The sequence below is a fragment of the Saccostrea echinata genome, unplaced genomic scaffold (genome assembly GCF_033153115.1).
Source record: "Saccostrea echinata isolate AGI-Se365-2 ecotype Australia unplaced genomic scaffold, CSIRO_AGI_Sech_v1 ptg000015l, whole genome shotgun sequence".
NCBI lineage: Eukaryota > Metazoa > Mollusca > Bivalvia > Ostreida > Ostreidae > Saccostrea > Saccostrea echinata.
In genome coordinates, this window is record NW_026889764.1 from 10093505 (window position 1) to 10118225 (window position 24721).

General features: G+C 31.9%; 1 protein-coding gene and 1 pseudogene across 1 annotated transcript; one reads left to right on the forward strand and one right to left on the reverse strand.

The window, feature by feature from the left end:
• Positions 1–591: 591 nt before the first annotated feature.
• On the forward strand, positions 592–8940 carry LOC133187843 (uncharacterized; annotated as a pseudogene).
• A 2426-nt stretch (positions 8941–11366) lies between these two features.
• On the reverse strand, positions 11367–23101 carry LOC133188083 (uncharacterized). The gene is made up of 9 exons (XM_061323471.1): positions 23041–23101; positions 22861–22930; positions 21586–21671; positions 21176–21364; positions 18852–18920; positions 18482–18598; positions 18213–18297; positions 12132–12273; positions 11367–12021 (listed from the first exon to the last, which is right to left on the reverse strand). Exons 1-9 carry the CDS (start codon positions 23081–23083, stop codon positions 11677–11679), a joined length of 1146 nt encoding a protein of 381 aa, XP_061179455.1. The 5' UTR covers positions 23084–23101; the 3' UTR covers positions 11367–11676.
• Positions 23102–24721: the final 1620 nt, after the last annotated feature.

The following is a 24721-nucleotide window of genomic DNA, read 5'->3' on the forward strand; positions in this document are numbered from 1 at the left end:
AAGACATCAAAGAAGTATTGTTAAACCAACACCCGCGCGGTGGTTTCTTGGATCTGCGACAAACGCTTATTACGAGATGCTCATAATTCGGTATCCTTTAATTATGAGATACTATATGTATCGAAAACGTCTCCAAGTTTCTTCATTCCTTATACTTCACCATGGTTCGAGAGAGTTGTCTTTCCTGCAGCAAGACGGTAAGTTTTTAAAACTTTTTTCAATTAAATAAGTTTAGGTAAGTGCAAGAAAAATGTGTTATACAGTATACCATTAAATTCTTACCATGTATTTAGATCGAATTTACTATCTACACTATATATCTATTTAACATAATAAATTAGGATGCTACAAAATATTATATTCTACATCAACATGCATGCATTACTTGCATAACAGAAAACTTTTTAGAAATATAAAAACTACATATATCAATTCTGTTGACAATTAGAAATCCATTTGACTTCTGGTTTGTATACGAGTTGACTTTTTTTTGTGTACGAGTTGACTTTTTGTATACGAGTTGGTTTGTGTACGACTCGGTTTGTGTACGAAGTGACTGTAAATCGATAAATCCAACACTTGTTTGCGAGATATCCGAGGAGTTTTGTTTACGCTATTTGAGATGGCGGCGAATTTAACAAATGCAAAGTAACTGTGCAGTTTATGTGATTACTCGAGTGGTCACCGTGGAAATTATCTTAGACATCTTCAGTCTGTATCTCATCAGAATATCTTACATTTTTATTCCGATGCAAAAAGCGATTCGTGTGAACAGGTGAAAATATTCCAATATCCACGGAAGATTCTCAAGAAGACATCGTTTTCGATGAGCCGACAAATTATACTGAACATGTGACGTTTCGAGATGACCAACCATCGAAATGTAATCAATATGTGTCCGCTGAGGAAAAAACTAATTTTGATCACGAACAAAAGTCAGAATGGTTTCCGTTTTTATCCAAAGCAGATTTTTATCTGTATGTTCTCATGAATTCTACCACACATCCAGTGGTAAGTAAAACCATGTCTAGGCCAAGTCAAAAAAAAAAGAGAAGAAAATATATATAGTGTTCTACAGAATTTTCAACTACAAATGAAATCTCTCTCTCTCTCTCTCTCTCTCTCTCTCTCCAGAATATCTCATTTTCTACAATGATTAATGACTGATCCAGCAATTTTAATAATAGCTAGCATACATGTATAACATGTATATAGTCCCAATTTATTATTGGATTATTTTGTTCAGTCAGATTTTCATAATTAGACCTACTTGATATATATTTTTAAACATTATATTACATCTGAAGTCTAGCATAAAATTTTCAAACTCAAAATACATATATATTTGTCCAAAAATAATGCATGCTTCATATTGATCTACAGATCTGTGCCAAAAGTGAAGGTAATTTTATTTGTCCTCTACATATTTTATTGAAAACCACATATAGTTTAATCACTGACAAATGGTCAATTTTTGTCTAATTTCATTATTTATTTCAGTACTTCAATCATAAAATGTGAAGTTATCTTTTTCTAAAAGATCATTACATATTTCGTTTTTAGAAAAAGATAGTTCATCACTTACATGCTTACATCAGTTCTAAAATTCAAGATCAATTTTGACTATATAATTCATTGTGCGTATATGAATTAAATTTTCATGTCGCACTTAACATGCTTAAATTACAATATTTTTTAAGTATTGATGCTGATCAGATAAAAACTAATGTTTTTTTCTGATCAGCATAATGTTTTTATCAAATATAACAATTTCTTGGATTATCAAGAAATTTGTGGTAAAAAATCTGTCAAGAAATGTTGTCATTCAAGTGATTTTTACAAAATATTGTTTTCAATGAAATATATAAGGAAAAAATAAAATTATCTTCACTTTTGGCACATATCTGTACAAATTCTTATACTTTTTATTATTCTTTTTCAGAGTGATGAAGTAGTTAAATTTGTTGTTTTCATCTTAAAACAGTGTGGAGTAGAGGATGTTCCTCCCTTTTCTTCAATCAAAAGAAAATGCTTTGGTTCCTTTGATTGGAATGAGTTCCTAATTAAAGTAAATAAACAAATTAATGAAGTATTGCATGATGAAATAGAAAAATAGAGGATATCTATTTTAATACACTGTCTATCCTGGACAATTAGTGTTAATGGTGTACATGTATCTCTCTCTCTCTCTCTCTCTCTCTCTCTCTCTCTCTCTCTCTCTCTCTTTAACAGTGAATTTGTATCACTTATAATTTTATATTTTGTATAGAGCCATGATGATGACAGTACTCCAATGTGGGCTATTAAACCATCAGCAATAGTAAAGATGGCAGTTGCTCACCCTAATGTTTCCAAAACAATCATCAGGTAAGTGTAAATAAATTTCTTGATATATAATAAGTAAACTAGCCAATGTAGTGAAATGAGTATAATTACAAAGTCTGTAACAAGGTGATTGATTTGCATTTGTTTTAAATATACTTCATGCATGTTGTCACTCTTGTGATGACCAAAAGTCAAGGTCTATATTTTGATCAATACATATTCTTCACATCTACAACTTAATGTAATATGTATATATAATAGGTATCCCAGAGTAGATTCATTAGGAGAAAAAAGTCATCCTGCATATGGAGAGAAGTGGATAAGTGATTTAGAATTCTGTTATGCTGCAGATGAAAACACAGCTTTTTTTAAAAATGAGGTGTGCATATTTGAGTCAGATGAAACTAAGCAGATGGGAATTATTGAAAGCTTTGTAGAGAATGTCAAGGTAAACAGTCTCATACTAAACTTCAAATAAAATCAAAGTGAAGACTGTGAAAATTAACACATCATACTTAACGAAAATTAAAACTTTGACATTCTTTGTGCAAATACATTCACATTTACATTTTATTTTATATATTGTCCATGTTCTAATTATCAGGAAAATGTAAAAGAAGCTGTTATTTCAAGTGTAGAGCCCATGCTACTAAAACCTCCATGCTGCCAAAGTGAAAAGTAAGTCTGATTTAATATTAATTGAATTTTTACAAAGTAATTTTTTAAAAAAAGCACAAACTTTTTTAAATATGCTATGCTTGTATAACAAAGTGAAAAAAACTAGAATTCATTCCTTAAAATTTATTTTTGTACTATAAAATTCATAATTAAAAAAAAATCAATAAAATGATGATTATAAAAATTTTGAATGGGACGTGAAGCTGAGTAATAAGTTCTGCATGAACTTTGTACTGAGATGTAGGCAAGCTATGTAATTTAATTTAGATGATACATGTATTTTTCAACCAATAAAGTATTGCTTTACTGTACAGTAGATTAAACTAAAAGTACCTAAATTTAGATAAATATTCTGACTATTATTTTTTTTTCTCAATAGAGCATTTCTTATATCAAGTGATAGAAAGCATTGTAAAAAGTTACAAAGCTTAAAACACAGAAAAACTTATGAAAATGAATCATACTACACAAAAGAAAGTTCAGAGGTGGTTTCTGGACCTATCAACCAGAATGTAAGAAGTGTATAATTTAAAATCCCTTTTGCATTAATGTCGTAAATAAATTTTAAGTTTGAATATATTTTATTTTATAAATGGTATATTAAAGGTTTCTATGCAAGTTTGAATAGCTTAATACAATATTTCTCCATGTTGTTAGTTGAACCTGTGTTTGAGTTTGGGATTATTATGTAACAAGCAAAATGATATTTTTCAGCACTTTAATCTGTACTCAAGTATGAATATGCCAATTTTGACTGTTCCCGTAAACCTTTTTTTGGATGACACGTCAACTCATAGATCAAAGAAATGGCTGGCATTACATTGTATACAGATGCAACTATCAGATACTGGTTATTTAATTTCTTGCAAAGTAAAACATGCTTATAGTGAACTTGCTTAAAGTGAATTTATGCTTATAGTGAAGTGATTTTCATTCCCCTTGGTTTTGAATAGTATTATGAACTTAACTATATAATTACTGGGACGTTTGTAACGAATTGTCTGTCCCCTGGCACTTCATTATAAGCGTGTTTTACTGTACAGTGATTTGGTTGTAAAAGTCAGAATATTATAATAGGGAAAAAGAATTTGAAACTATATAACCCATGGAATATCATAAATGTTACACTGTTTTTGCTTGATAAACCTTGTGTACATTTCATTCATATTTTGGTTTATGTAGAGGTATAAGAAATAGGCAATCTATAGTCAGGGAATTCATACATCTCTGCAAGATTAAAATAAAGAAAAAGAGGACAGAAGTAAAAATCCATACCCTAGGTTCTTTGGATGTATATTTACAGGAATTCCAGTTGATAAACGGCACAAAGAAAGACATGTACATTTCGTTGGAGCATCAGAGAAAGTAGAAATACTGAAATTGGTGGAAATAGCTATTGCCGATATAAAACAATGTCAAAGGTTATAATTATTTCTAATCTTTACTATGTTTAATGAAAACGCTAAGAAAAATTTACTGTGTTTGTCAATACTTCCCTTTCATTTCAGACATGGTGTAATTTCTTTTGATGCCCTCAACCAAGAAGAATGTATGATAAAGTGTCCTCTGGATGTTATTGTTGCAGATTATAACATGCTTTCACACTGCTGCAACCATCTTGGTGCATCTGCAGACAAATATTGTCCAAGATGCCTTGTGAGTAAAGATTTTTCCAAGTCAAATATCAACTTAAATATGTGAATCATTTCATTTCATGTGGGTTATGTTACAATATAAATTGTATTTATATTTGCAAATATCTTTCCTCATATGAACATATTAACTAGCAAAAATATTCACTATAAATCTGTCATTAATAGGTCAAATTTCTGACATCTCACTGATTATTGATTAACTGATAAATGGGTGATCAAAGTTTTACATAGGAATGCATAGGAAAAATCTTTAAAATTTTCCTCTTCAGAACAGCAAAGCCATATGATTAGTCATTTTTATATGCAGGCATCCTCATGTAGCGTAGATTCAAATTTATTCAAATCATGACCCCAGGGGTAGGGTGGTGGCACAATAGGTGATCAAAGTTTTACATAGGGACACAAAGGAAAAAATCTTTAAAAATCATCTTCTCAAGAACAGCAAAGGCATGATTGGACATATCCTCAAGTAGTATAGATTCAAGTTTGTTCAAATCATGACCCCCAAGGGTAGGGTGGGGCCACAATTAAGTTCAAATCATAACCCCCCAACCCCCCAACTACGTTGATGCACATGGACCTTGATTGATAAGTCTATTTAACTTATCATTGACTGTAAAAGGCTGCTCTGTACACTGCATCATTTCAATTGAGATTACAGTTTCTCATTCCTCAATCTAAATCTGGTTTTCCAACAAAAACCTTAAGAGTCTCGTTGAGATTTATTTACAAGGAAAAGAATTATTTCCAAGTTCTTTTTTTTTTTCAGTCATCCTCTGGGACATTTGATCAGGTTATACATTCTAGAAAACCAAAAGAAACACTTCGAACAATTAACAGATTACATCTGAGGTCTAAAGAAGTGGATAAAGCCATGCTACGCAAAGAAACAGGTGTCAAGGAACACTTCAATTGTTTATGGGATGTTATTGACCCACACAGGTACATATTAAATTCTAACTTTTACCAGAGTATAATTAATATTATACATATATTGCATGATCGTGAGGGAAACATGAAGATTTATTCAGTCAAGTAAAATCATATTCCCCGAGGGGAATATATTTCTTGGCAGAATAAATCTTCATGTTTCCCAAACACTCATGCAATAAATTGTTTATTATACCGAAACAAGCAAAAACTTTAAAAATAAACAAAAACTTTCAAATTCAGCACCGCTCTTAGATTCACTTTCAATTTTAACGTAGAGCTACTGAAACAATTTAGAAGTCCATCATCAATTTTGTGACGTGAACCAGGCTATTGTGACGTCTTAACTACCCTCGGGAGTTTTCGTTCAACTAACGATTACTATTGCGGGAAAATGCACCAGGTCTCCGAAGAGGTTGAATATGATGAAAATCATGACAGGACAGGGAAATATGAAGTTTTATGGCCTTGTCACGTGATAATCTAGAACCAATTAGATAACGCATTGTATAGAATAATTATAATGAGGTATAAGGATACATTGTATTTTTGTTTTATATCCATACACATAGATAAATTCCCTGTTTATATATAATCCCTTCCAGTGAAACTGGAGGAGCTGTAGTCCCCTTTCAGTGAAATTGGAGGGACTATAGTCCTCCCCCAGTGAAACCACAGGGACTATATATAGCCTTAATTGCTGTCTTTCTATCTATTGGTCAGTCTGTGCCAACATTTTTTTTTATTGTTTGGAAAATTGATTCAAAATTTGCTGTGTATCTTTATAATGGAAAATCAAAGATCAGGTTTGAGTTTTGTAATGATTGATCAACAGATAGTAAGGAGAACTCCAATTGTTCAAATAACTTTTTTATTATTTTCTTGAACCTTTTTGAACATAAAAGAATGTTCCTTTAAGAAACTGGGGGTGCCAGTTGCAGACATAAGCAATGCTCTCTGAATGTTTATTTCATTCACATGTTCTACTTTATCATGCAGAGACATACCAGTGGGATTATTACATCTTGTTCCCCTTGGTTTGACCAAACATCTTGTGACATACATTGTGGAACAAGTAGATCAAGAGAAACTTAAGAAAATGGGTTGCCATTTAAAAACACTTCAACCTTCCAAAGGACCTGAGTTTTTTCAACATATTGGAAGTCGACAAGGAAGAGACTTCAAAAGTTATGTAAGTCCATGCAAGAAAATGTCAGTAGCTGAAGTATATGTTCAAAATTTTTGGTGAGTCTACCTGACTTGTAAATGCTAATAGTGGTTTTGTTATGTCACTAAAAATTTTGCATATATATATATTCTTTATGCATCTTAATTTTTTAGCTGCAAGTGGCTCCCTTTAATTTGCTCTTTGCCAAGGTGGATCAAATTTTTATCAAGCTTACCTGCTGTTTGGCCCTTGTAAGTAAAAGTGAATCTTACATCTATAGATTATCGAATGTTAAAATTTTTAAAATGACCATTATTTGTACTTTGTTACAAACATCTTTGTTTATTAAAATTTCTGATTAAAAATCAACAGATACAAAAGCAACTTTACATGAAGAAAACAGATGAGCAAAGTATCAAGAACATGACGGAAAATATTGCAGCGTACCATCGAATGATCACAGAATTTTTACCATCCTTTGCTAGGAAAGCCAAGACTCATCTCCTACTTCATGCTGTAATTATTCTTCAGTGATATATGTTTTACTTTAAATGGTATTTTTTGATAATATTTTTATACATGACAAAGTTTAGATTAAGGATGATGGCATCAACACTCTATTAAACATCTTTATTATTGTAATCAAAATTAGAATTGAAGACTCACTAGTAGCTTGCTAACAGGATGTATCTAGTTGTTATGTTTTGTTTTTTTTTAAACAGATTGATGATATCCATAGGCATGGGCCATTACCTTCTTATGATGAAGAAGCATTTGAAAAAAATCATGGCAGAATTAGGGATCAGATTTTTCTACAAAATCAAAAAGCCCGCAGTCAGGATACTGCTGCGAAATATGCACAGCACATTCTTTGTTCTCATGTCATCACTGGTGGTTACTTTAAAGAAAATGACACTTGGTAGAAACTTATTCTGATTTGAAGAGTGTTTGTAATTTCTCACTTACATTGTACATATACAGAAACGTCAAACATGTAAAGTTTATATTTATCAGTGTGTAAACTCTTTACAGGACACAAGCTGCAGAATGTATTTTAAAAGCTGCTTCGGAGCCATCTGTAAAGTCTTTCCTGGGATTAAAAGAAGACAGCAAAAAAACAGTAGGAGAGCTTTCAAAATTTGAGAGACACTCCAATGGTCATATTAGGAAATACTCCGTTATGAATGATGACCCAATGATTTCTTGTCAAATAGGATTAGACAACACTGCAACATATCATAAAAGCCGGAGTGTAACAACACAGTCATTGGATCTCATCAACAGTGGTGACTGGGTGAGATACAAGAACAGCAATGGCGTAAGTTGTATTTCTAACCTTAAGTTTAAATATTTACATTTGCAAATATCTTTCCACATACCTGTATGAAACTGCTTCAGAGCTACATTGTTCATTTCTGTGTTAACATTTTAACTGGTCAAGAGGTCTAATACATTATGCCTGAAAGAACTTTTTCATTCATGTTTTGAAAAATAAAATTCAGTGTTAAATTTATTACATGAATGATATGTACTGCATATGGAGAAGGCAAAATGATAAAGTATAGTGTTCAACCACTGCTGGCAATGCAAAGTTGTGAAGGATATTTTGTATCTTCATTTATTGAACATATTTATGTTTAAAGGACTCTAAAATATACTACTAATTATTTGCTAACGGAGTCATGCATAATGAAAATATGATTTAGTGTTTGATTAAAAGGGTTTTTTTAAAATTTTTTGACCAGTTGAGATTAACACATTTCTGATTTTGTCTTTCCAGGACACGTGTCATGGTATCTTCACTGGGGGGTTTGAATTTAGTACCAAGCAGACGTTGGTCCGTGTACAGAAAGCCCAGGAATTAGATCACACTGATCCTTTCCTGGATTGTCCATTGCATGAACTTACTTTGAACTATGACTATGTTCCATCTGTACTATTGGAATGTCCATGCTCATTTTTCCATGACTGTTACAGAGGAAATTGTAGAATGACCTATATAATCACTTCAGCTCGAGTTGAGCAACAAAATTTATCAAAGCGTAAATTATCTATTAAACATAATGAAGAACACAGGATATACTTATTTAACAATTTTCACTTGTAAATGTTCTACATAGGTAGATCAACTGTAGACTTCATTTAGGTTTGAAGATAATGATAAAGAAAAATTGTTGACAATTATACATGTCTTGGAGTCATTTTTTGTAAAAATGGATCATTTAACCTTTGGGAAAAGGCCACAAAGTCATGTATAGTGTTACTGTCAAATAATTTAATTTTGTATTCTAGCCTCTGATCGGTTAATATCCAAAAAGGAACACAAATTATTTCTGTATAACCTGGTTTGGTATGGGGACCCCCCCCCCCTCCCCCCTGACAACCAGCTGAATCATCTGTATCCATACAATCCTCTCATTTCCAGTCCTAGGGATTCATAGAAAATTCCAGATTTAATAAATGTACCTTTAACTACAAACAATAATTCGATCTTACCACATGTAAACAAACAACAAAGCTGCTAGGCCTATGTATCAGTTTTTACCTCCTCTCGCTTCCCATCACTTCCGTTACTACGGTTGTATTGTTGAGCGGCAAATTTGAACTAATAAAATGCAACGAAATTTATTCAAGTATAACCAGGTTATACTCGAATAATTTGGCCAAGAATTAGAGTCATTCCTAAAATATACAAACATTATGTATCGATTGTAAATTAGATGCATTTAACAAATATTGTCAAATCCATTTTACTTTATGATTATGAAGTATGGGGTTTTAGTAAGGCCATGAACACCAAATTTTATGGTACATGGAGAACTTGGATGACGTTCTTCAATTATTAAAGCAAAAATTGGATTATGGTAATTTCCATTTAATACACTGATTATAGGAAAGAAACAAATTTCATGCTAATGGCCAAGTATGGCCAATATTAAGGCAGCATTTATTATTTAATGTATGTTTAACATAAGTTAGGATTTTCATATGTTAAACATATGTTGAACATAGGAAAACCCCAACGTATGTTTAACATATGTTTCGGATCAACATTATGTTTAACATATGTTTAAAACATATGTTTAACATATGTGTTGAACATATGTTCAACATACGTTTGGATTACCATATGTTTGACATGTGTTTAACATATGTTCAACATATGAAAATCCTAACGTATGTTGAACATACGTTGCTGTATCATGTAAATGTTTTTGAATAAATTCTGCTTCATAGGAATGAAAAAAGGTATGCTAATGATGGGGTCAATTAGAACACACTTCCAGTTTCACAAGAGATCTATGAGCCACAATGCTCATGTAATTATGGACCTTCTGTTCTTCATCAGCAGGTTCTTTTTCCTATATATTCCTCTATATTCTACATTCTTATGTAAAACTTTGATCACATATTTTTGCCTCACCCTACCCGTGTGAGTCAAAATTTGAACAATCTTTAAATATGACTAATCATGGCTGTGCTGTTCTTCAGAAAATTTTAAAGACTTTTCCTAGGTATTCCTTTGTAAAACTTTGACTACCCCTCCCCATCCTCTCCGGGGTTCATGAATTTAATAAACTTCAATCTACACTATCTGCGGATGCTTCAATTTAGATATGACTTATTGTAGCCTGCCCTTTCCCGGAGTTATGTTTTGAACAAACTTGAAGCTAAAAAGATATTTTCCTATGTAAAACATTGATCTTCTGTTGTGGCCCGCTTTACCCCCGGGGTCATAATTTGAATTAAGTTTAATCTAAAGTATGTAATGAAGCTTTCACACAGGATTCATCTTTTCTGGCCCAGTGGTTCTTGAGAAGATTTTTAAAGATGTTACCGAATTTGAACGACTTGTTAATTATCTCCCCTTGAAAAAGGGCGAAGCACTTCCTGTGAATAAACTTAAATTCCCTTTAACCAAGGCAGCCTTATGACAAGATTGGTTTAAAGTTGCACATTTATTCTTGAGAAAAGATGGAAAAGTGGAAAATGTAAAAAGTTTACAAACAACAGACGACACACGAAAGACTCAGACGACACACGACATGTGGACGCCGGACACTTTCACACGATCAGAAAAGCTCACTTGAGCCATCGACTCAGGTGATCTAAAAGTTGACCATTTGGACCCGTTTATGGGAATGCAATTAACCTACAGAGTCGTAAGACGTCAGAGTATAAACATTCTTAACGTCTCGTGTGGTCTGAAGAGGGAATTTAGGTTAATTTAAAGTGAATAGGTATCCAATGATGATTAAACAATTGCTTTCGTCCCAAAGGTCAGAATGTCAATATTGACTTATTGTAGCCAAATGTCCATCATGTAAATCAAGTATGTAAAGATCTACTGTTCTTCATGAACTGACATAAATTTAACATTCGTTTAAATACCAATTCATATATTCACATGTTGTTTTTTTTACATAAAATGAACTCCAATTAAAAGAGTGATTTAAAAATTCCTTCTTTTGATTCTGCTTATACTTAACTTATACTTTACTTAAATAATAATAAAAATACGTTTTCAGAAGAATAAAAGACATATCTTTATTTATTTTAACAAAATTATATTGGTGATTGATTGCAGTTAGCCATTAGATATTGTCTGTATTATTTGTATGTGTACTAAAAATTTCAGGATTAAATATTAATGCATATTTCGGGCTTTAAGTTTTTATTTTTGCATTCACGGATTCCATTTGTACAGTGTATTATAATTTATATACATCATGTGTACATCCAAAAAATGATTCTTCCTGTTGTTTACTGCCATTCGATCGCTGACTATAAGAAGAGTCATATACCTGTGTAAGTGAGTAGTTTAAACGGTTAATGTTCATACATGTAAACTATGTACATGCATTACTGTCAACATTTAGCACGTTTGTATATTATTCATAATTATTATTATTATAATCTTCACTTGAGATCCATGTCATTATCTTTCTCAAGAACAAAATATTCATCAGTTTTGTCCTCAATAGCGAAAGTAACCTTTGGACTGTTATCCAAAATATCATGATTTGTATCAACTTGATCTCCTGCTGAGGACGCTTTCTTGTGATCTTCTGGATTTAATCCTGTATAATTCACATTACTGTCTATCTGTAAACCATCCTTTCCAATATGAGAAATTAGGTATTCATACTCATCTTTTTCAGGTTCTCGTGGAATATCCGGTAGTTTGTAGAGCTTCCGATCTTGTGATAATCCAATCCCCGTGAAAGAATTCGATTTTGTATGATTTTCAAATGGAAGTGTTAGCTACAAAGAAAATTTTTTTAAAAAAAACATGTTGAAAAATATATATATATTTTTTTCAGTTATGGTTTATCCATCAAATGATTGAAAATTAAATGTTTGAGAGCTTCTACCGTTTTGCCTTCTACTTCGTGATAGAGCTCTTCATCGTAGTCATTGCTTGAGCGCGGAATAGTGATTCGTCCTGTATTTTCCTGTTGACTGTAAGAAGCATTATAAAATCCTTTGTTTCCCTCGGATTTATTTTCAGTCTTCCTGTTATAAGAAAGGAGAAGTTTTTTTAACCAAACTTAGAATTACTCTTTTAAATCTTAAATGCAATGACACCAGTTTGATCTAGTCTCCCATCATTTTACTTAAGCATTGAATACGTTGGTTTATTCCCCGAACGTCTACTCGCTAAAACAACTATTTAATTATCACACTCAATTAAGAGGCCCTCTAAGGGGTCCAGGTAGAGTTTACCTGTGTTACCTTGATTTAACAAAGTAGTCAAAATTAAATAATTTGATATTTACTGATAAAGTTGTGTCCTAAAGCACAGATTACATGTAATTGATTAAATACTTGCTATAATTGAAGGCTCTGAACAAATATTTTTTCATATTCATGTAATAAATATTTTTATTTAAAATACATCTAAAATTCGAAAAAGAAACATAACTGCACAAGACATGTAAATTAACAGATAGCATGTTTATGACTTATTTTCAAACATTACTTTTATAACCTAACACTTGGAACTTGAAGCATTACTTACATCACATTTTAAGCTTTGTTTAATCTATATTATACATGGGGAACTTTTTTCACATCGCCTTTGCAGGCCCTTAGAACAAAGGGGGAAGCATTTTTCTGAGTATAGACTTTTCCTGTAGTATAGTTTTTCCTCTAGAATTAATACGTAAATTTTCATTTAGATGCTGTCCCCCTTACATTCTGTTGCTGTAAAGTCTACAAACAGTTAGAGAAAGTCCACCCCTCCCCAAACACACAAAATAGGATTTTTAAGGGGTTTTTTTATTATTATTTTAATTTTGCTTGTCATATTTCTTTGGGAGGTCGTCCCTTCCCCCACTGTTTAAACCATAGCTACCTCGGTTTGGAAGCAATATCTAAATTTAACACGGTTTTATTTACATCAAATTCAGACACGTAGTATCGTTTTTGAAAGAGGAGGGAGGGGCAGAAAATTTTTTGACAACTTACCTTTAAAAATATTGTCCAAAACCCAATTTTATTAAGGGGGGGGGGGGTTAAAATTCAAAATAAAGTTATTTTTTTTAATCGTATCTTACACTTCTTGATAAATCTTTACCAAAATAAATTATATTGAGATCTGAGTTTCATGATGCAAACTAACAAAGATTTTGAAATTATTTATTGTTATAATATTTAAAATCAATGCTTTGAAATGGTGATTAAAACTAAATTTAGAGGTATCTGAAGCAAAATTTTTATGCCCCCGGATCGAAAGATCCCGGGGGTATATTGTTTTTGTCCTGTCTGTCTGTTTGTCTGTTTATCTGTTTGTCTGTTTATCTGTTTGTCTGTTTGTCTGTTGTCAACTTTAACCTTGCCCATAACTTTTGATTGGTTGAAGCTATGACTTTCATATTTCACATGTGTATTCCTTGTGACAAGACCTTTCTTTGGGTACCATCATATTTGACCTTTTGACCTTGCCCTTGGAGTTTGACCCACTTTTGCAAAATTTTATGAGACTTTAACCTTGGCCAAAACTTCTGAACAGTTGGTGCTTGGGGTTTCAAACTTCACATGTGCATTCTTTGTGACAAGGCCTTCCTTTGCATACCAACAACTTTGACCTTTTGACCTTGACCTTGAAGTTTGACCTACTTTTGAAAAACTTTAACCTTGGCAATAACTTTTGAACGGTTGGTGCTGTGGGTTTCATACTTCACATATGTAATCCATGTGACAAGACCTTCCTTTGGATACCAACCACTTTGACCCTTTGACCTTGACATAGGAGTTTGACCTACTTTTGTAAAACTTTAACCTTGGCCATATCTTTTGAATGGTTGATGGAAGGGCTTTCATACGTCACATATGTAATCCTTGTGACATCACCTTCCTTTGAATACCAACCACTTTGACCCTTTGACCTTTTGAAAAACTTAAACCTTGGCCATAATTTTTGAATTGTTGGTGCTAGGGCTTTCATACTTCACATATGTAATTCTTGTGACAAGACCTTCCTTTTGATATCAACCACTTTGACCCTTTGACCTTGACATAGGAGTTTGACCTACTTTTGAAAAACTTTAACCTTGGCCTAAATTTTTGAATTTTTGGTGCTAGGGCTTTCATACTTCACATATGTAATTCTTGTGACATCACCTTCCTTTTGATACCAACCACTTTGACCCTTTGACCTTTTGAAAAACTTAAACCTTGGCCATAATTTTTGAATTGTTGGTGCTAGGGCTTTCATACTTCACATATGTAATTCTTGTGACAAGACCTTCCTTTTGATACCAACCACTTTGACCCTTTGACCTTGACATAGGAGTTTGACCTACTTTTGAAAAACTTTAACCTTGGCCTAAATTTTTGAATTTTTGGTGCTAGGGCTTTCATACTTCACATATGTAATTCTTGTGACATCACCTTCCTTTTGATACCAACCACTTTGACCCTTTGACCTTGACCTAGGAGTTTGACCTACTTTTGTAAAACTTTAACCTTGGCCATAACTTTTGAATGGTTGATGCTAGGGTTTTCGTACTTCACATATGTAATCCTTGTGACATCACCTTCCTTTGAATACCAACCACTTTGACTCTTTGACCTTGACATAGGAGTTTGACCTACTTTTGAAAAACTTAAACCTTGGCCATAATTTTTGAATTGTTGGTGCTAGGGCTTTCATAATTCACATATGTAATTCTTGTGACAAGACCTTCCTTTTGATACCAACCACTTTGACCCTTTGACCTTGACATAGGAGTTTGACCTACTATTGAAAAACTTTAACCTTGGCCTTAATTTTTGAATTTTTGGTGCTAGGGCTTTCATACTTCACATATGTAATTCTTGTGACATCACCTTCCTTTTGATACCAACCACTTTCACCCTTTGACCTTGACATAGGAGTTTGACCTACTTTCGAAAAACTTTAACCTTGGCCATAACTTGTGAATGGTTGGTGAAGGGCTTTCATACTTTACATATGTAATCCTTGTGACAAGACCTTCCTCTGGATACCAACAACTTTGACCTTGACCTTGATGTTTTACTTACTTTTAAAAAACTTTAACCTTCCCCATAACTTTTGAACAGTTGCAGCTAGGGCTTTCAAATTTAACATTTATATCTTTTGGCCTGGATTCTGACTTGCATTTGAGAAACTTTAACCTTCGCCATAAGCTGCCATACGAGGGCATCAGTGTTTCACAAACACATCTTGTTTTAACTCTTAATAAGATATGTTGAAAAGAAAAATGACATATGATCGTTAGATTTCTCCTGTTTAAGAAAGAATGCTACTTACATGTTCACGGAGATTTTATTTAACCGATCTTTAAGACATCTCCTCTGAAATATGGCTTAAGTATGGAAAGATTGATATTAACCTAAATTAATTTTTATGAATTTTGGGGGCTTTTTTAGGAGAAAAAGAAAAGATTGTTTTTATTGCAAATAAGATCCTTTAGTGTTTAAAGTTTGCCGTAAAATGCACAGTATTAATGTCAAGAAAAGTCAGATAAGCTTTTTTTATTTTTGCTAAAAAATTATTTATGGAAACAAAACATTATTTTTAGCATTTTTTTAAACCAATGGATATAATTTAACATTTCCTCTGAAAACAAATCATGTAAAATAATTAATATTTTTTATCAATCTTTCCATGCTGAAACCATGTTTCACAAGAGATGCCTTAAAGATCCCAAAATTATATGTTGCTGTAGAATTCCTCCTTCAATAAATACAGGTATAGTTAGTTCATACATGTACATGTACCCTTTAAAGGGCCCCTTAATTGAGTGTGATAATTAGATTAGTCCACTAGACGTTCGGGGAACACACCGATTACGTATTTTGTAACTGATTTTCACAAATTATCTTTTTTCAATCAATTTAAATATTGCTTTCCGATCCAATTTTTTCAAACGATAATGTTCTACCATTTTTATAAAAGAGCACCATGTTTTTAACTAAAACATAGTCATGGTCATTTTGAAAGAATTAATAAGATTTTATTGGCATATGTTTGTTAAGAAAACGGTTAACGCTAGATGGTACAATGTAGGAAAACACACGTACTTGAATATACAAACAAATTCAGAGACCCCCCCCCCCCCCCAGTTTCGGGGTATTACTGGAATGTGAGAAATGGTTCATGGCATATTGTAACTGTATTGTCTGTCCTGGCTTGTCCGTCCATCATTTTAAATATGTTTTTTTTTTTAAATTTCGAAAGCAATATGTTTTGGTGCAAAAGCTACGGCCAAGATTAAAGTTCTTGAAAGTGACACTGGAGTAGTTCATTATGCAAAAGATCATAGTTAATTCAGAAATGTCTTGACACAAGTAATGCAGATTCAAAAAGATATGAAAGTCCTTTATCATAAGATCTTAAAGTTACGACCAAGGTTAAAATTTCTTAAAAGTAAGTCAAATTTTAAGGTGATAAAGTGAAAAATCTTTATGTATTTGGAAGGGACTTTTTACAAGTAATACTTAAGTAAATATTTGAACCCCTGATTCTTCGGGCGCAGAAGTTGCAGCCAAATTTAAGATAAAGACGGCCAAACTTCAAGGCCTTGGTCACAAATAATAGTACTCCTTGAAAGGTGTTGTAAAAGGTACACCTTCTCTCATGCAAAAGTTATTACCAATGTCATCATTTTGAAAATTTTAAAAAAAAACTTCAAGATCAAGGTCACGGATTCAAAAATATTATAGTACCTCACGGTACTTATAAAGGTCACAGGTAATGCATCCGTGAAGTCAGAAAGCCCCATCGTCTCTCATTCAACAGTTATGACCAAGGATAAAGTTTTTGTGTCAGATGAGATATAATGTCGCGAATGTGGTGTACAATAAATAGAGTTGAAGGGAATAAAAGATTTAAGAACTATTCTCTAAAATTACTTTAACTCTTATAAAGGAGCTGTGGCGCATAGTCAAAATTTCTTCACTCACTAATGGAAAGTGGTTAGAGCGTCTGCTCTAGAGTCGCGGAGTAACGAGTTGATCCTTACGTACCGGGTTCGAATCCCACTGTGGGACGTGGAGATCGGTCCTTCGGATGAACCGTATAAACCGAGGTCCCGTGTCGCAGTAGGTGCTGGCACGAAAAAGATCCCTCACTGCTCAATGGCCGTAAGTGCCGAGTATAGGACAAAATTTGCACTCTCCACCGGCAAGTGGTGGCGTCTTCATATGAGTGAATATTCTCGAGAGGGACGTCATACAACATACAAACAAACAAACAAACTCTAATAGTCAAATAGTATTTGATCTATAAGGTTATATCATGCAACAATTAACAAAAAATTACCCTGTCATGAGAAAAAAAAATAATGATTACACGACTATCTTTCGATTTAAGCCTAAAATTATTCGACTAGGCTATCCGATTGAAATTGACATCCCTATTATTTATAAATTAATATTGCTTTGAAATATTTACATAAGAACAGTTATTCTTTTTATTTCTTTATCTCTTGCAATTAATTTAGAACATGTATCTCCTACATGTTTAATTAGTAAATACTAAGCGTTTCCCAGCATAAGAAATGTATACCAAATGTTATCATGATTAGCACCTATTTAGAGAGGTAATCCAAAGAATCCCTTTACATCATAAGTGGCAATGGGGTATAATGTTTTTTGTAAGTACTCAATTTGATTTTGTTTGTTTTTGCAGCATCTTCGCTAGCCAAGGGTTTCTGATACGCTACTCTCCTCATGAGGGGAGTAGCGTATCAGAAACCCTTGGCTAGCGAAGATGTTTTTGCAGAGGCAAAATAAAGATCTCAAATAGCTGAAATCTCAATTTTTGAAGTTTTACAATCTAAAACCATGGAAACTAAGACACGTAGCAACCAAATTTTGATGGATTTATGCTTCTGATGTCAAGCAATAGTTAAATCAAAACCTGTGTCAATGCATGCCAAAAAAATAAGTCGTATAGAGAATTGCTTTTGATATATTTCACTTACATTAATCGCCCAAGCTTTTTTAGAACAAGATATAAAATTCCAGCCCCAACGGCTGCCACAAGAAGATGTGTAAACACTAGGATACCTAAAAAGGAAGAGAACGTATATATGGAAAATAAACAGTTTTATCAAAGTATAGGGAGGGCTTTTTTATAAAGTACTTATTAATAATATGGAGGAATTACCATAATGACAAATTTAAGAAATGCTCTTTTTCTCTTCTTTTATAAATACATATTGACTGTGTATGATACATTTTCTATACATACCAACACCACGAAATTTGGGAGAGTTGCCCGATATATAGATGTTTTGTGCACAATTAGGATTGAAATTCAAACCTTTTTTACATCCTTCTATAATTTTTGCTCTATGCGTTTTCCAGCCTAAAACAAAAGATTTGTTTTCTAAATTTGTCAGACTTTTATGCTGTTCAGTATTTATATATCATACCCACAATTATACCTCAGACAAAATCGTCTTTGCAATAACAAATGATGAAACAATGAATAAATGTTATGTGTAACCCTTTCTATCTCTCATTATTATTGCAAAAATAAAATAAGAATCTGTTTTCTCTTTATCATTTGAAAGTGTTCAAATTTATAGCTTTGTCTTGAAATAAAAAAAAATGCTTACATTGCACGAACGTTTTATCTGTTTCAGCATCAAGCTCTTGTTGGTCTGACGAATTTTCAATCGCAGTATCTGTGAAAAAAAAATGCAAGTGTAAACTATGAAGAGCTGTTATCAATCTTCTATATCCGGTCAAGAATGCATATCGAAAACGAGGCAAAAACATAGAGCCCTGGAAGAAAACAAAGATGAGATCACGTGCGTAGGAGGGGTAAACATCCCCCATCGTTACCCACCTGAGTCCACTTTATTCATTACTACTCTTTTGCAGCACTGTTAAAACTTGATAGAGGCAGAGCCTAATTTATATGAGAAATGATTACTGTGACATCACGTTTAAAACACAAAAGTTCTTTAAAATACATATACCTGAAAAATGATAACTTGCAGTTTAAACTGTTTAAGAGCACTAATCTTAGCATTGCATTCATTTTTATCGTTAGTAAAATTCTACAATGCAAGGAATAAAAAAGTAACTGCTTGCAATGTACTTGTCGACAAGACGTCATCATGGTAAAATTGTGCGGTGAGGGGGGGATCAAGCAATTCTTACAGTAAAGGTTGCATATCATTAGATAGGATATTTATTACAGATGTGTTATGGACCAATAATTTCAATGCATACCTTTGTTAATGCTATTATTTAATTAATATCGAGAGAATGTATTGAATTTATTCCACTGTGTAGTGTATGCAGAAATAGAAAGTTGAACGTCAGGGTATCCCGTTAAAATCGCCTTATTGCAAGGACATACACTTAATAGATCTTGACCACTTTTTAAATGAAGGTAAAGAAATATTCCTTACCTTCAAAAGTTATGCTTCTTTTTTGAAATTATAAATATTACTTGATGAATACATAAAATACTTGGAAAATGTTGTCAAATGTTATTTCTATTTAAAGCAGCAGCATTTTACAAGAATTAAAATATACATTGTATGTTGATAATATTTATCAATGAGAATTTAGATAAGATATGACCTTGCAAAATTTAAAATTTTTGTATGACCTTCATCCGGTACAAATTAAATGCATGTATCACGAGACTTACAAATCTGGTAATCAAACATTTTGTTTCATAGTGGGATACACTACGTTATTTCAATTCATATTAAACTAGTATGACAATATAATATCTTTACAATATAATTTCAGTATTAAAAGGTATCGATTTGTGCACGACTACATTTCGTTGATTTCTACATATTACGACATAACAGTGCTGCGTAGTCAAATTTATATTATAGTATTGACCTTAAACTTGGTTGAAAACATGTCACTCAAAATAATACCCACCAAAAGATTGTATTTGCAAATAAGGTCATTATAATGACCATAGAATTTATAAAATGCAAACCTTAAGCGAGATATTTCAAAACCCTGGAACATTATTGTCAGTAGTCTGACTCGGTTAAAAGATTGTTTTGTTTTGTTTTTGTTTTTGTTTTTTTTTTTTTTTTTTTTTTTTCAGAACTTGCCCTTGCACTGAACCAGTTTACATTCCTTGCTTTAAGTTGTCAAAATATGCCAGTGAAGGGTTTTAATTATAGAACTTTAGTCAACATGCAGGGCCATTCTTTAGCGAACCAATGCCTTCTGTGACATGGTACCTACATTATAAAGGTCATATCTAAAAGACCAGTGACTTTCACTTCTAATGCAGGGAGCTTGGCGAAGGAACAGTCACTAACTTTGTTTAAAGAATACGATTTGACGAAGCACCAGAAACAAGACTCGAACCTTGACCTCTCGATTATGATATGAAAGCACTAAGCTTCAGCAACGGATTCCAACAGATTGTTGGAAGACTTGGTCTCAAAGACTACATGAATATTGTTATTGAGGGTTTCCACCATCTTTTTAAAATCAAATTCATAGTACTTATGTGTAGAATCACTGTGATTTTAAATAAAGTTCTTTTGTAAATGATCAATCAAAATATGAAAATTAACGAATTCAATCTTTGTTGAAGAAGCACTTGTTTAATATACAAATGCAATTCAAACTCTCATCGAGTTTCATTGATATTAAATGATGATATATTTATTTACTCTTTATTGTAGAAAAAAGGGCAAAGATAAGCTGTGATTGATCTAAAAAAAATCTAAAAACAATACAATTCTGTTAACGTGGCAGAAAACACGGACCCCCGGAATAATCCTCAGCAGCGTTATAAAGATATATATATACTACTGATATGCTCCAAGTCATTTTTTTTTCATTTTAAAGTATTTATTTATGAGTTGTCATTAACCCCTTGAGAAGACACACAAAGAAAGTGATAAAAAAATAAGTTGAAAATGCATAATTTTTAATGCAACCATACCCTGTGAATCTGTTTCAATACATGTAATTTTGAAATCTCTCTTCTTGTTCAAAGAATCATTAGTTCCTAAGAAGACCATGAATTTCTTCCCTCCGGAAATGAATGCAATTTTCCAAGAATAGCAAGACTTGTCTTCATGTTGACAATTTTCTCGAATGTAGCTTCCCTCTTGGTCAATCGTATTGCAATCTAAATGTTATAAAAATGTTTTAATGAGTAAATCTGATGTATTGAGTAGTAAATAAAAAATAATAATTGGTCTTTTAAAATACCAATTCTCAATTTTGTATTGTCTCAACCAATGAAAGGTATTCATTGTAGGGTATAAACTGAAAACTAAATTAACATTCGGATTATATACATAAAGCTCAGTCCTCTTCTTATTACTTTTCATTTAAATATATAAACACCTCTGATGGAGGATGGAAGTGGATGACAGCTGTTGTTCTGTATCTTTATAGCAAGCTTTCCTAGGGTCTTTTCTAATTTCTTCAGACTATATTAATATAATATATGACATTAAAACATTGTTGTGACGTCATTCTTTTGTTCATACGGTAAATAAATTTATCTGCGACAGTCCGATATTAATGAGCAGTCTGTAACTTCAGAATTTTCTGAAATTATGTCATTTCAGAATGTTTCAGTACAGATATCCTTCAAAATTAAACTGTTACAGAACAAAAGAAAAGTAAAATGTAATTATTTAACAATGCTTAATCTTATATATGAGTATAATGATTATTTTAAAACTGATCATAAAGAATTTGAAAATTAAAAAAAACTTCCAATTCAAAGAATATACTTTAATAAGAAGAGAGGAAATAAAATGATTCAAACAAGAACTCCCTGAACTTGTAATAAACTTGTTTAACTTTAAGAAATTCAGAAATGTCTTTATCTGCATGGATTGAAACCACTGAATATTTAAGGAGCAGTCATTTCAATCATAGAAGAGATCTACTTTGGTTACATTTCAAAATTATTCATTATATATACAGTCCTTTATAAAGTTATTTCAATGTCTTTAATCTTAAATTGATAAATCTTCAACATCTGCTTTATTTTCAGTGGGGTTTTTTTCAGTTCAAATCATAGTTCCAATCTCCATTTCCCTTTCCATTCCCAAAAATATCATTCACCAGACAGTTTGTATCATAATCCGAAGCATTGCTTTAAGCATGTTTTAATTTGGGAAAATTTTAGCCGAATACTCCATTTTAAACAGTCATATTACTTTAAATATCTACAAATGCGTAGCTGATTAAAATAATATATTGATTTTTTCATTCAATTAAGCATTCTCTAGAGAATTGCTTTCATGGTTATTACTACTTCTGTCGTTTGTAATATCGGACTGTTTCAGGTCAATCAAAAACGGGAAATTTAAAGGGCTATGTTTAAGTACGAAATACCCTCAACTAATTCTATACAAGAAAATATCAGTCTGTTTTCGACCCTAACCGGCCTCAAACTGTCTATTTTTTCATACAGAACTCATGACTGTTTTGGCATATATCCGTTAGTTTTATGCAATGTCATTCTTTTTAAATACACTGTATCTATAATAGAAGTAAAACACTTATTGAAATTCTGGAGAATCTGAACATTTTACAGTAAAGTAATTATTACATATGAATGTATATATATGCTGTAAAAATAAAAACAATATATTAGTTACGCACTTTTTCTGGCTTAAATAATCCTCTTCAGTATCTGTTATACCCATAACAAGATATAAATGTATCACTACATCTAAAATGGAAATAATGCTAAATTTATATATTTATCGTATGTTAGTTTTCGTTTTGTTCTTTTTAATTTATCTTTTTGATGTTTTATGGAATCTTACTGTTTTTACGTACTCAGAAGAAATCCCAAACATAACTGATATCTCATAAACTTCATGATGTCCCTCTACATGGAAAGGTCGTGTTGGCATTACAATTTCTCCGATGATTTGCTATATTCCTTGCTTTCACATAAATGTGTCTAATCAAAGTATGAATTGTGTATGTGATATTAACAGGAAGAAGAAGGGAAATTGTACTTATATACTTAAATGTAGATACAATGGTCCATGTTTTCAACGCAGTACAATAATCAGAATGTTGTGTTGATAAAGTGCATTTTATGGTTTTTCTACGAAAACAGCTTTCCTATCAAATTTTACTAAAAAGTGCAAAAATTAAAACTGGTCATATTATCGGTAATATTATCCGTGTTTATATATACTGATAAGGAATGTAAACTGTAACAAAAAGATATGAGGAAGTAAATATCTTAAAGTAAGCAAAGCAAAGTTTATTGTATTTCTCATAAACACAGAAAAAAAATTTCTGATTCTCATTTACTGGACTCTATATATTGAAAATAACCAAGATTTGTTTACATTTTATCCACAATTCCTTGCATGAAAATTTTATTTTTTTTTTAAAAAAAAGCATTCTTAGAACACAGTAAACAAAATAAATTAGAAATACTCTGTTACACAATGTAGTGAAAATAAACTTTAAGCCAACATTTTTTTACAGGGGAAAGCTTCGATGGTAAAAAAAGAAATATCAAATCTTAAATTGAGAATCGAAATAAATTTGTCAGGTCTTCCAGAAGCAGAGGATTTTTTACCCTAACTTAAACGTATTGATTAACTGAATCTTACGCATACAATGATGAAACACAAATGTAAAGATTGATACTTGATAAATATGAGATCAGGAAAAATACTCCTTATTTGACTTTTTAAAAAAGAGAATGAGTAAATATGCACATCCCTAATATACGTGGGATTCTTCACACGATCCACAAAATTTCATCATGCACATAAAATACAATACGTTCCTTCAATTCAGTGGAACGAACACACTAAAGTGTTAATACATATTATTGTATCCAAACTTAATATTAAATTACTTAAATAAAATGCCAAAAAAGAAATGATTGTTTTTATAGAGAGAGAGACACAATTAAATAAGGTCATTTGCTATTTCTAGACAGAAGACATTTTCAAAGAACCGAAAGTCAATGAAACTGTCAGGTACTTATCCGTGCCTTGCATACCAGAATCAATTCTCCACGTAAAAGGTAAAACAGGTGATATCTCTTCAGAAAAGACTACAAAATATCTGGTCAAATCAATTTCAAAATTTAAAAAGAAATGGTTATTATTGAACAATCAAAAAAAAAAGAAAATGGAACGAAATGTAAGTTGAAATTTTGGAGTTTGTTGTGTCTATCTGCTTCAAAGTTTTCACGTCTCTAATTAATGAAAAGTACTTCATCAAGAAAGGACAAAATGTACATGTTTCCGTGACTGTGATGGCTTACCAATTTCATTTTGATTGGTTATTTCCTTGCGTAAAATCTTTGAAGTGCATATTGAAAAGAATGTCACACTTTTTCATCCTTTGACAAATGATGTCGATTATTTTTAAAATTAAACCTCATATTGCCAAATTATATATTTTTATCATTGAAAATCAAGGGTAAACAATATGCAAACCAACGCAAGTTAAACGGAATTTCACATATAGACTTCCTTTTAAA

Coding starts and splice junctions, on each gene's coding strand:
- LOC133188083 (XM_061323471.1), bottom strand. CDS start 23,083: ATGAAGTTTATGAGATATCAGTTATGTTTGGGATTTCTTCTGA. Junction 21,672..22,860: donor GATTATTTAAGCCAGAAAAA/GTGCGTAACTAA, acceptor ATATTAATATAG/TCTGAAGAAATTAGAAAAGA. Junction 21,365..21,585: donor ACTTCCATCCTCCATCAGAG/GTGTTTATATAT, acceptor TATAACATTTAG/ATTGCAATACGATTGACCAA.